The 12498-nt window shown below is 37.8% G+C and overlaps 4 protein-coding genes across 5 annotated transcripts; 2 read left to right on the top strand and 2 right to left on the bottom strand.

Annotated features, from left to right (window-relative positions):
• The first annotated feature begins 3522 nt into the window (after positions 1-3522).
• LOC148175389 (formylglycine-generating enzyme) lies at positions 3523-5014 on the top strand. Its single transcript, XM_088035304.1, has 4 exons — positions 3523-4275; positions 4325-4496; positions 4541-4700; positions 4770-5014. The coding sequence occupies exons 1-4, from the start codon at positions 3768-3770 to the stop codon at positions 4905-4907; spliced, it is 978 nt and encodes a 325-aa protein (XP_087891430.1). The 5' UTR covers positions 3523-3767; the 3' UTR covers positions 4908-5014.
• A 68-nt stretch (positions 5015-5082) lies between these two features.
• On the bottom strand, positions 5083-6670 carry LOC148175388 (traB domain-containing protein). 2 transcript variants are annotated; one of them, XM_088035303.1, is made up of 5 exons: positions 6388-6670; positions 6093-6340; positions 5798-6049; positions 5447-5750; positions 5083-5402 (listed from the first exon to the last, which is right to left on the bottom strand). In XM_088035303.1, exons 1-5 carry the CDS (start codon positions 6410-6412, stop codon positions 5092-5094), a joined length of 1140 nt encoding a protein of 379 aa, XP_087891429.1. In that variant the 5' UTR covers positions 6413-6670; the 3' UTR covers positions 5083-5091. The 2 variants fall into 2 exon arrangements, with proteins under 2 accessions (XP_087891429.1, XP_087891428.1); XM_088035302.1 differs by having other exon boundaries at positions 5083-5405; positions 6388-6669.
• A 349-nt stretch (positions 6671-7019) lies between these two features.
• EMC4 (ER membrane protein complex subunit 4) lies at positions 7020-7868 on the bottom strand. The gene is made up of 2 exons (XM_088035305.1): positions 7568-7868; positions 7020-7521 (listed from the first exon to the last, which is right to left on the bottom strand). Exons 1-2 carry the CDS (start codon positions 7618-7620, stop codon positions 7059-7061), a joined length of 516 nt encoding a protein of 171 aa, XP_087891431.1. The 5' UTR covers positions 7621-7868; the 3' UTR covers positions 7020-7058.
• Positions 7869-7928: 60 nt separating this feature from the next.
• On the top strand, positions 7929-10802 carry Pss (phosphatidylserine synthase 1 homolog l(3)77CDf). Its single transcript, XM_088035300.1, has 2 exons — positions 7929-8246; positions 9105-10802. Exons 1-2 carry the CDS (start codon positions 8089-8091, stop codon positions 10237-10239), a joined length of 1293 nt encoding a protein of 430 aa, XP_087891426.1. The 5' UTR covers positions 7929-8088; the 3' UTR covers positions 10240-10802.
• The last annotated feature ends 1696 nt before the right edge of the window (positions 10803-12498 follow it).

The following is a 12498-nucleotide window of genomic DNA, read 5'->3' as shown; positions in this document are numbered from 1 at the left end:
TCTGAAATAGTTTCCGAGATATCGCGCACGAATTGTTTCGAACCTCCAAAAATTTGGCCCTCTGGCGACAACCCAAAAATTCAACCGACTATAACTCAGTTATTTGTTGACGAAAATTGAAAATTTTCATGTTTTTGGATTCAGCGTGACATTCTGGGTAAAACGAGCCCAGATTTGTTCAGTTTGCGTGATAAATAAACGAAGCATTAACCAAAAACGGTTTTAAAGACGTAATTTTAGGGTGATTTTCAATCAATGTTTTCAAAATAAAAACGACATTTAATAGCTTTGAATTATATATCAGTCGAAAGAGGAGCTCAAAATCTATCTAGTGGCCAAATTTGAGATCGATCGGGCAAATAGTTTACGAGTTATGGCCAAAAATTAAAAAAATGAAAAATTTTCATCGTTTGAGTCGAAATTTTTTTTCGCGAAAAATCGACTATCGAATTTTGGGCTTTTGAGAACATCTTCTAACGTAAAATGAGCCGAGAAAAAGAATGGCGCAAACCGCATCTCAATATCTCAAAGAGTTTTCGAGATATTTAACTTTATAAATTACGAAAAATGAGGAAAAATGAAAATCAACTTTCCGAAACTTTGAACGGCCATAACTCAGTTATTTGTTGTCAAATCTGAATTTAAATCCCAGATTTCGAATCTGCGGAAAATTCTGCGTTACACTGATGTATAATAACTTAAGTTTACTCTAAAAAATAAGCGAGATATCGATATGAGAAGTTTGGCCATAGTTTTAGTCAAGAATTTTTGCAAAAATTTGCAACTTTCGACTATTGGAAAATCTAAAAACTATTTCTTATGTAAAAAATCGCGAGAAAAACAATGGCGCAAACCGCATTCCAATATCTGAAATAGTTTGCGAGATATCGAGCACGAATTGTTTTGAACCGTCAAAAATTTGGCCCTCTGGCAACAACCCGAAATTTCAAACGGCCATAACTCGGTTATTTATTGACAAATATAAAAAAATTATCATGTTTTTGGATTCAGCGTGAAATTCTGCGTAAAATGAGACCCAAATTTGTTGAGTTTGCTTAATAAATAAACGAGGTATTGGCCAAAAACTGTTTTGAAAACATCATTTTAGGTTGATTTTCAATCAATGCTTTCAAAATGAAAATGACGTTTAATAGCATTGAATTATACATCAGTCGAAAGAGGAGCTCAAAATCTATCTACTGGCCAAATTTGAGATCAATAGGACAAATAGTTTGCGAGTTATGGCCAAAAATAAAAAAAATGAAAAATTTTCATCCTTTGAATCGCAATTTTTTTTTGCGAAAAATCGACTATCGAATTTTGGGCTTTTGAGAACATTTTCTAACGTAAAGTGAGCCGAGAAAAACGATGGCGCAAACCGCATCTCAATATCTCTAATAGTTTCCGAGATATTTAACTTTGAAAATTGGGAAAAATGAGATAAAATGAAAATCAACTATCCGAAACTTTGATCGGCCATAACTCAGTTATTTGTTGTCGAATCTGAATTGAAATCCCAGATTTGGAATCTGCGTAAAATTCTGCGTTCAGTGATGTATAATAACTCAAGTTTACTCTAAAAAATAAGCGAGATATCGATATGAGAAATTTGGCATAGTTTTTTAATCATGAATTTTTGCGAAAATTTGCAAATTTCGACTATTGGAAAATCTAAAAACTATTTCTTATGTAAAAAATCGCGAGAAAAACGATGCCGCAAACCGCATTCGAATATCTGGAATAGTTTTCGAGATATTGAGCACGAATTGTTTTGAACCGTCAAAAATTTGGCCCTCTGGCGACAACCCAAAATTTCAAACGGCCATAACTCGGTTATTTATTGACAAATTTTAAAAAATTATCATATTTTTGGATTCAGCGTGAAATTTTGCGTAAAATGAGACCCAAATTTGTTGAGTTTGCTTAATAAATAAATGAGGTATTAAAAAAAAACTGTTTTGAAAACATCATTTTAGGGTGATTTTCAATCAATGTTTTCAAAATAAAAATGACGTTTAATAGCATTGAATTATACATCAGTCGAAAGAGGAGCTTATAATCTATCTACTGGCTAAATTTGAGATATATAGGACAAATAGTTTGCGAGTTATGGCCAAAAATTATAAAAAATGAAAAATTTTCATCGTTTGAGTCGCAAATTTTTTTCGCAAAAAATCGACTATTGAATTTTGGGCTTTTAAGCACTTTTTCTAACGTAAAATGAGCCGAGAAAAACGATGGCGCAAACCGCATCTCAATATCTCTAATAGTTTCCGAGATATTTAACTTTGAAAATTGGGAAAAATAAGAAAAAATGAAAATCAACTCTCCGAATCTTTGATCGGTCATAACTCAGTTATTTGTTGTCAGATCTAAATTTAAATCCTAGATTTGGAATCTGCGGAAAATTCTGCGTACACTGTTGTATGATAACTCAATTTTTATCTAAAAAATAAGCGAGATATCGATATGAGAAGTTTGGCCATAGATTTAGTCATGAATTTTTGCGAAAATTTGCAACTTTCGACTATTGGAAAATCTAAAAACTATTTCTTATGTAAAAAATCGCGAGAAAAATAATGGCGCAAACCGCATTCCAATATCTGAAATAGTTTCCGAGATATCGAGCACGAATTGTTTTGAACCGTCAAAAATTTGGCCCTCTGGCGACAACCCGAAATTTCAAACGGCCATAACTCGGTTATTTGTTGACAAAAATTCAAAAATTATCATGTTTTTGAATTCAGCGTGAAATTCTGCGTAAAATGAGATCCAAATTTGTTGAGTTTGCTTAATAAATAAATGAGGTATTAAAAAAAAAACTGTTTTGAAAACATCATTTTAGGGTGATTTTCAATCAATGCTTTCAAAATGAAAATGACGTTTAATAGCATTGAATTACATCAATCGAAAGAGGAGCTCAAAATCTATCTACTGGCCAAATTTGAGATCAATGAGACAAATAGTTTACGAGTTATGACCAATATTAAAAAAATTGAAAAATTTTCATCGATTGAGTCGGATTTTTTTTTTGCGAAAAATCGACTACCGAATTTTGGGCTTTTGATAACATTTTCTAACGTAAAACGAGCCGAGAAAAAGAATGGCGCAAACCGCATCTCAGTATCTCAAACAGTTTCCGAGATATTTAACTTTAAAAATTAGAAAAAATGAGAAAAAATGAAAATCAATTTTCCGAAACCTTGATCGGCCATAACTCAGTTATTTGTTGTCGGATCTGAATTTAAATCCCAGATTTGGAATCTGCGAAAAATTCTGCGTACACTGATGTAAATAACTTAAGTTTACTCGAAAAAATAAGCGAGATGTCGATATCAGAAGTTTGGTATAGTTTTTGTCATGAATTTTCGCAAAAATTGCGTTTTGTATGTAGGTGATGTATCTATTTGTCGAACATTTAAATAACCACGGAAACCGTTCATAAACGCAACAACACTTTGACGAATCTCAGAGTGTTAATCACATCCCTCTGACGTCACACGCTCCAACAGACGTCTCTCTTTATGAACACACCCCAGCGCTCGCGTCCAATTAAAATGCACAGTTAAAATGTCATAATTAAACATAACCTCATATTTTACAATAATGACCCAATTAATCAAATGCTCACAAACCGCATATCAATCTTAGTGGCGAACAATGCGAACTGAATTTTTATTCGCTGTTCCGTTTCACTGCATTTCTTAGCATTTCTTAACCTTAACTTTCAAGCTTTTTTATTAGTTCTTTTTACATTCCTACGTAAAATGTACTTAAGTCTCTTATACTTAAGCATCATCATTTTACTTAATATCAACTGTTGTACCAGCGACTGTGGCTGTGCACTCAACAGAAACTCCCAGTGCTCAAAAGAAGAAGTTCATGAGAAATACTCAAAAGCTCTCAATGAAGACGTCGTGGGGGCGAAATTCGACGCGAATAACATGATTCTCATCGACCGAGCAGAATTTCAAATGGGAACTGATAAACCAGTGTTTGAGAGTGACCACGAGGGCCCCGTTCGCAACATTACGCTTGGATCTTTTTATTTAGATACGTTTGAAGTCTCCAATCGGGAATTTCGCAATTTTGTTGAAAAAACAGGGTATTTAACAGAAGCCGAGAACTTCGGCGACAGTTTTATATTTGAAATGTTAGTTCCTGAGGAAGAGAGAGATCAGTATCAGGATGTTAGAGCTGTGCAAGCGCCGTGGTGGATCAAAATGAAAGGAGTCTCTTGGAAGGAACCAGAAGGGAAAAACTCCAACATTGAGGGTATTTTGAGTTATTTTATCTTCCATTTGGGATAATTTTGGGGTTGCAGACCGCCTCGACCACCCCGTCATCCACGTGTCTTGGAACGACGCCCGAAAATACTGCGATTTCATCGGGAAGAGACTCCCTACCGAGGCCGAGTGGGAGATGGCGTGCAGGGCCGGATTGAAACAGAAATTGTACCCATGGGGGAACAAACTTAACGCCAAAGGACAACACTGGTCTGTATCCCTGACTGTTTTCCTATCTCATTTTTAACTTATAGGGCTAATATCTGGCAGGGCGATTTTCCCGCGACCAACACGGCGGAGGATGGGTATTTGTCGACAGCCCCCGTGGATAGTTTCCCCCCGAACAAATTCGGGCTGTACAATATGGCCGGGAACGTTTGGGAGTGGACCCAAGATAATTGGATGAATGATCCAGTGAGTTTTACCAAAGTGTTTATTTACACCAATATGAATATAACAAAAATATAGTATTAAAAATTCTAGGATGCGAAGGTGAAAAAAGGGGGCTCGTATCTTTGCCACGAGTCGTACTGTTGGAGGTACAGATGCGCGGCCAGATCCTTCAACACTAAAGATAGCTCAGCGGGGAATTTAGGTTTCCGTTGCGCGGGTGATGTTTGAATTCCTTGGCAGTGAGTACAAAGAAAAAAACCAAAAGTACTTAAGAATTCCTGCCATGAAGTCTTCCACTGTTTACAATATTTTAGAAATATATTGATTCAAAACTATGCTAAAACTGGAATGTATGACTTAGAAAACAGTAACAATTTTAAAATTCACAAACAAAACGAGAGCTTCAACCAAACTAAGGCAAGGTGTACTTAAAGTCAGAGCTTCCTCTGACGTTAGTCAACAGCTTCTGGACAGCCAAATGAGCATTCTCTTTGAGCATCTTGGGAACAGGAACAAAACGGTACACCAAGTACCCCCCAAAAGATAACAAAGTGATGCGGAATGTAAGCCTTACGACTTTAGAAGTCAACGACGGCGGAGGGACTGTGAGAATCTCGGCGATGTAGGACTTTTGGTCCTTAGGCCACAAACGCGTTATTCCGGGGGCGTGCCCTATTCCTACCACCCCCACGACTTTGACAGGCTCACTTGCGTCTCCACCACCTGCTGGAGAGACATACAATTGTGTTGAACAAAAAAAAAAGTACCTTCTCTAGCCCGGACTTTCTTAGCTGCCGCTTGGAGGGAATGCGTGAGGAAAACGTCTCTTTCGTTCAAGAAGACGTCGCGGAAAGCCGGGTACTCCCCAGCGAGTTCCGTCAACAATTGTTCCAACATGTCGCGTTTCTTGCATTTTTCTATGTCTTCAACACTGACGGACTCATTGGAGGTAAGTAGATGCCACGCGAGTTTGAACGTCTGGAACCAAGTCAGTTTTGAAAGCGCCCTTTGGAGAGTGATCCCCAAGGGCCTATCCCCTAGCAGGACTTCACAGTTCTCAATCTTCCCAGCCTACAATGAAAACAATTAAAATAAATCAGTACAACTTGGGAAAGTACTTCTTTATAAGCAGCCCTGAATTCACCTCCAGGGGCCATCCCTAGCTGTTTAGTAATGTGAGCGCTCATATTAAGCAGCAGTATGTACATGATTCCATTATAAAGGCCACTGGACTTAATATTAGCTACAATCTTTTGAAAATCAATGTTTTTAGCTTCTTCTAAAATAGTTTTCTCATCTAAAGATAGGATATTAGTGCGGGAAGCGCAGAGTTCTAAGACAACCACATGTGGTTCAACATTTCTGATCACCTAAAACGCACAATTATTAAAGTCTCAATGAAGATACCCCTACTTTGATAACATCCTCGTTGGACTCTTGACTGAAATGAGCCGTACCAACCAGATAAACTTTGGCACCTGTTGCTTCATGTTTCAGAAGAGTAACAGTTTCTGGTAAATTATTGTCGAAATCCTCGTCGGATTTAGCCCCGTTGGAGGAAGACTGATCGGTTTCCCCAATGCTCAAAATTTCCATTGTTTCGCTTTTATCAGAGCCATGCTCAGAATCTGAGTTTATTTTAATGGTGCTATCAGTTAGCTCTGGAAGTTTACACGTGGAAAGGGGAAACCAGGGGGCTCATAGTTACCGAAGTTTGTAAGGGAACTGTCCATTTTAAAACAAATAAAACTACAACTACCTAAAACTAACGGGCACAAAAGACACTTTCAAAACTGTCAAAGAAGTGACAAGTTGGAAATGTTTAGGGACTTTTCGTTTTACACCAGGGGGAAATTAATTAAGCCAATTTAATAATTCGTGCGATATTTTATCGGAGCAATTAATCTCCGTTATGTTTGAAACAGAAACAAACTATTTTAAAGTAAACAAAAATAACAACGTGACTTTGACAATGTCAGCTGTCACCTGTCATTGTCATTCGCAGCTGTCAAGTTCAGTCACTTGAATTTTACGTAAATATTTCATTTGACTGAAACTTATCAAATAAAGCGGCCCCAAAATAATTCCCAGCGATGTTCAGAGGAGTGGTAAGTTGCCCCTATTAAAAAACAGTGCTCCTAATTTTTTTTCTTTACAGTTTAGTTTTATTGTTGGCCTCTATGCTGGAGTTTATTTTGCTCAAAATTATGATGTAAGTTAACAATGACTATCTCTTATCTTAAAAACGTGACCTTTAATTACTCTCAGGTTCCCCGGGTAGACGACCCTCAGGCTCTATTTGAAAAAATCAAAGACTTTGCAGATAAGCATAAAAAAGAATAGTACTGGATGTGATTTATTTTAATAAAATTATGCTAATTACAATAGTGTTACTCCTCCACCTAGATATTCTAGTCTTACGGGAGGCTCCACAAAGGCCAGCCAGTCACTGGAATGTGTAGGGAGTAGCCCCATGCTCTGGCACTTGTACAAAGCTAACCCAATATTAATCAAGTTTCCTAGAAGATATACAAAAATCTGTGCTACAGCACTGGTGTTTTCCACCATCTTGAAGGTACTCTTGGTCGCCCAAATCGCTTGAAAGGGTCTCATCAACAACATCCCAACCATCATTATAGGAAAAATAGAAATAGAGTTCCCAGCCATGTACATAATAAACAGGTTCATAGGAACTTGTTTCAAGGGCGCCAACGCCAAATCCCACGATTTTTTGGTAATCAGCCGACTCACGTCTGTTTTTTTCGACACTTCGTTACTCGATGCATACCCTGAGGCATTGTACGCAGGGGGCTCAGCCAAACCTTCCGTTGAGGTGCGAACTCTACAAACGTACGATAAATTTGCCGCTATTTTCCGCGACGTCTTACCTGACGGTGTCTAGACCCCATTTCACGCGTTTATTTTGTTGCTTCCCTGACATTTTATTCGAGAGAAATATTGACACAGTTCTTTCAGGTTATGTCAACTTGTCATTACGTGTATCAAGCCACGACACATCGGAAGTACACGCGGGCTATTAAAAATTAAAACACTTGTCGTGATGCACTTAAGTGGAGCGAAAATGGTTTGAACACTGCGAAGGTAAATGACAAGCAGTTAATCAATTAATTTATTATTGAATTTGACAACCGCGACCGGCGCTGTAGCCACCATCGATTAGTTGGTTTTCGATACCAATAAGACAGAGCGAAAGTTACTACTTTTTCAAGGCTGATTTTTGATAAACATCGCGATTTATGTTGGCGATGATGATCTGTCATCCAATGGTTGAGAGGTGTTCGCGCGTGTTGTTAATGGTTTAGATAAATCACATGTTTAAAAGAGCACCAGCTCAGTGGTTTAGTTTAAGTTTATTTTAGTGTCCATGATTACTCATTAGATAAGTAGAATGGAGTGGAACGCAAAAGGGAAAACGAAATCTGATGGTTTCGACACCATCAATGAAAAACCGGTGGATGATATTTCCTTGAGGATGTTCTACACCCCGCACAGTATCTCAGCCCTTGCTATATCAATAGCAATAGTCATCTATTTCGCATTTGTCAGGTTAGTATTTAAAATAAAAATAAAAAAGTTATGTAAGCTGCCAGAAGGCCTTTTTATTATTATTCATGTTCGCCGGACTGAGAAGCAAAAAACCCGCTAAAAAACTTTTCACGCGTTGTTGGGGCGTTCCGGATTAATAAGCATCAATTTTCGATAATCGCTGATCTTTGACATTTTGTTGAAGGTCTTTCTCATACTAGTCCGCCAAAGAATTCTAAGCGCTTGTTCGTGATAACGAGGGGGAAATTCCGCAATTGAGATGCTAAATTCTCAATACGTACAGGGCTGGCTCAAGCCAAACAGTGACGTAATGTTGCGCAAATGGACCCGTGAGAAATTAAATAATTTGTAACAAAAAAACGTTGTTCAAGAGGCCGTTCAGTTTTTTACATGTTGGTAGAACTGGTAAAATATTGATTCAGACTTTTCCGACCGTTAGCAATGAAGAGCTGCCAACACGTTCTAAATTATTAATTAATAGAACAGGAAGACAACGAATGAATTTATTCCGGAAGTTACAGTGGAGTTGAACAGTTTTTAATTTCTAAAAGCGGAAATGTAATGAAACGATAATTCCGATTTTATGACAGTCATCTTTACAAATCTGCCAGTAATCAGCAATCGAAGCTTAAAAGTTACACCACTAATATTATATCACGCTAGAGTTCAAATTTCAATGACACTTTTTTATCTAGGATTACCCAACTCAGATTTACGAAAACGTGTTAAGATTGTAAAAAACGAAGCATCTCTTTGATCCTCATATAATAAATAATTAAATTAAGCGTCACTAGTAGACCTTGCATTTTTATTAATGTTGGTAACAAAAAAATAAGTACGATAAAATTGCCTTTCCAGAGACACCGACAGCCTGGAAAACAACATCTGGGCCGGCGTAAAATGCTGCATCTTCTTCTTCCTCATCATCTCAGTCCTCGCCTTCCCTAACGGACCGTTTATCCGCCCTCATCCCGCAATCTGGAGGGTAGTCTTCGGCATGAGTGTGATTTACCTCATGGGGTGTCTCTTTGTGCTGTTCCAAAACTACCAAACAGTCAAGAATATTTTACTCTGGTTCGACCCAAGTTTGAAAGACTTCCATATAGACATGGATAAGGAATATGGTGTCAACTGCTCGGACATCACCGTGGAGCGCATCTGGTCCCATATGGACGTCTTCGCGCTGGGACACTACCTAGGATGGATGTTCAAAGCGATACTCATCAGACACATGGGAATTCTATGGGCGATTAGCTGCATGTGGGAGATTACAGAGATCGCGTTTGCTCATCTTTTACCCAACTTTATCGAATGTTGGTGGGACGCCATCGTCCTCGACGTGTTAATCTGTAATGGTTTTGGGATTTGGTGCGGGTTGAAGATTTGTCAGATCTTAGAGATGCGGGAGTACAAATGGGTTAGTATAAAACACATCCAATCGACTACAGGCAAGATAAAACGTGCCATGTTGCAATTCACCCCAGAGAGTTTCACTTCCGTGCGATGGTTAGACCCGAGCTGCACATACATGCGAATTTTCGCTCTCTGCCAGTTGGTTCTCTTCTGGCAAACTTCAGAACTCAACACTTTCTTTCTCAAACACGTTTTCGAATTACCCGCTTCTCACGTGCTAGTCACAGCTAGATTGATTCTGATTGGTGTGATAGTGGCGCCTTCTGTAAGACAGTATTATAGCTACGTCACTGACACCACTTGCAAAAGAGTAGGAACCCAATGTTGGGTCTATGGGTGCATCATGGTCTCGGAAGCACTGATCTGCATCAAACATGGAAAAGAACTCTTCGAACGCACTCAAGCAATCAATATAATCGTGTGGTTGATAATACAGTTGCTAATTTCACTCGGATGTGTGATTGGCTGTGTTATGTGGAACAAGTATCAAAAATCACCAAAGTCCAGAGACTCAAGTCCGGTGAAAATCAAGTCTTCGTCGAAATCCTCATTGGAAAACAACCACTGCAAAGACGATTGAAAGTCAAGACTGCTAATGTGATTCTATTTTAGTTGAGACTTAGCTATTTTTTACCTCTTGTTGTGATCTAGTCATGTAGAAAATGCGTTGATCGTTAGCGAATTTAGTTAATCTTTGATTTGTTACAGCTTTCTCATATTTTATAGTCACTATACCACAACCAATATGTATTTTTAGTACATACCCGGCTCACTATGGTCCATTTTTGCACGAAAAAAAGCAAAGCAGGCTGTGACAATGGCCTGCTTTATTTCGATCGCACGGTATATAATACCGATATGTGTCTAAATTTGATAGATTGCTGTGATGTATAAGTACACAACGTAAACTTAGTTCATAATAGTAGTTTTATCACAACAGGTGAAAATAACAGGTGGTCAAAAAACGACATTTTTAAACCATTTTTGAGCACCTGTTGTGAAAGTGACGCTGTATTAGTCATTTGTTTGACCATGGTTGTGGCATGGTGTTTCAGAAATGTAACTAAAGTGTCAAAGTGTCATCTCACCGTACAAATAAAGTTGTACAAATACCAAAGAAAAATAAAAATTGGTAAAAATGTTGTTTTTTGTGTTAAAATTCCAAATATTATATAAAAAAGGCAATTTAGGGACACGTTTTGACCGCAAAAATTATGACGTCATATTTCATAGAAATTTGATGCAAAAAATCCGATTTACACAACTGAAATAGAAGAAATAAAAAATCTTACAATAGGTCAAAAATAAAAAGCGAAGAAGGTAAGTAACAATTAATTAATAAAAATCTGCAATATACAGATCAATTTTAGTTCCAATGGAAAAAATAATAAAAATATCGTCAAAGTCTGTCGTAACCAACATCTAAAACTCTGAAATTAGTCATAAAATATGTAAATTCGTTCCACCGCGTCCGCAACTTTGTGCGCCTAGTTTATTATAGCTCCCATAAAGTTCTAACGCATGTTCTAAAGCTATTTCTGCAGCAACCGCCATAAATTCGGTGTATTTAGGCCCGAGTTGAATATCCTTCCCGCGTTTATGGATTTCTGGCTCTGCAATTTGCCCGTTGCAGCCAGCGATAGGCATAGTGATGGCACTAATTTCGCCAAGGTTCGGTGCAAAGGCGGTGGGCGTAACCATGCAACACACCCTCGCGGGACTGCCCCCGCAGGGGACGTTGGCACATGTATTCTCGGTTAGCAACCTCTGCGAGACATGCACTGCGTCGATGAACCACACGTTGTTCAATCACAAAGTAACTTGAGTCAACAATGAAGAAACAAGAAGAGTATGAAGAGGCAGAGTACACACGAACACGTTTGATGTGTCGGATGAAATAAAATATCGCTATTGATTTTTGATGGTTTGATAAGTGTGATACGACACAGCGTGCACTAAATCGGGGGACAAGCCCATCAACAGGGTCAGCTGAACATGGGGGGAGTGGAGGGACGGCGTATTTGAGACGGCTGACGCCCCTTAGCCCTCGGCTGTTGGTTTACGGGACGGATATCAGCTGGCGGTTACCCTAAACTAAGCAGTGGCGGAACGCGCGGATTTTCCGCAAGCGCATTCATTTTGTTTTCTCTAATTCATTTTAATCCAGAAGAAAATTACAAGCTTCTTCACTACGTAAAAATCTAGGAAACAATGGAAGAGCTGCATGTTTTCTTTAAATGTCGATGGTGATTTTCTGGTGATAAAATTCAATAATGTAAATAGGCATTTCAGGCTGTTCCGAGTCTTTTCACTTTCATTAATTCTTTGATTTGCAATACAACAGACTGTAAAAGAGGCATTTTAACCGGAAAAACCGCGTAATTTTCAGAAATTTCACTAATTTGACATTTGTTTTTTCACCAGACAATCTCCCTAGGCGATGTTGCCGTTTGTAAAATAAGAGAATTTTGGTGGTGTTTGTTGGTGGTTTAAAAAGACTGTAGTTGCGAAATTCAGAGAAATTTAACATCTTGGGGCTAATTCAACAGAGTGATCAATAAAATTATTCAGAATTTAGGCAGTTTAAGAACAGAAAAATAGCTAATTTTAAAATACCTATCACAGCCAGTTTCAGACAGAGTTACTAAATAAAAAGCTCCCGACTTCAGATTGGTTTTTAAATGGAAATTTAATTCTACGTGAAAACTGAAGATAAATATTTAATGTTTTATGTGTATTTTATTTTGCAGTTATACATGACATAACAATTCAAAAGTTTGTTTTTTTTATGTTAGACAGGCAAGTAGGCTACTCAAAAAAATAATGAATTTTCAGATAA

This window comes from Gnatocerus cornutus, chromosome 5 (genome assembly GCF_029298725.1).
Source record: "Gnatocerus cornutus isolate USDA-ARS CGAHR chromosome 5, icGnaCorn1.1, whole genome shotgun sequence".
NCBI classification, from domain to species: domain Eukaryota; kingdom Metazoa; phylum Arthropoda; class Insecta; order Coleoptera; family Tenebrionidae; genus Gnatocerus; species Gnatocerus cornutus.
This window is presented reverse-complemented; position numbering and strand designations above follow the sequence as displayed.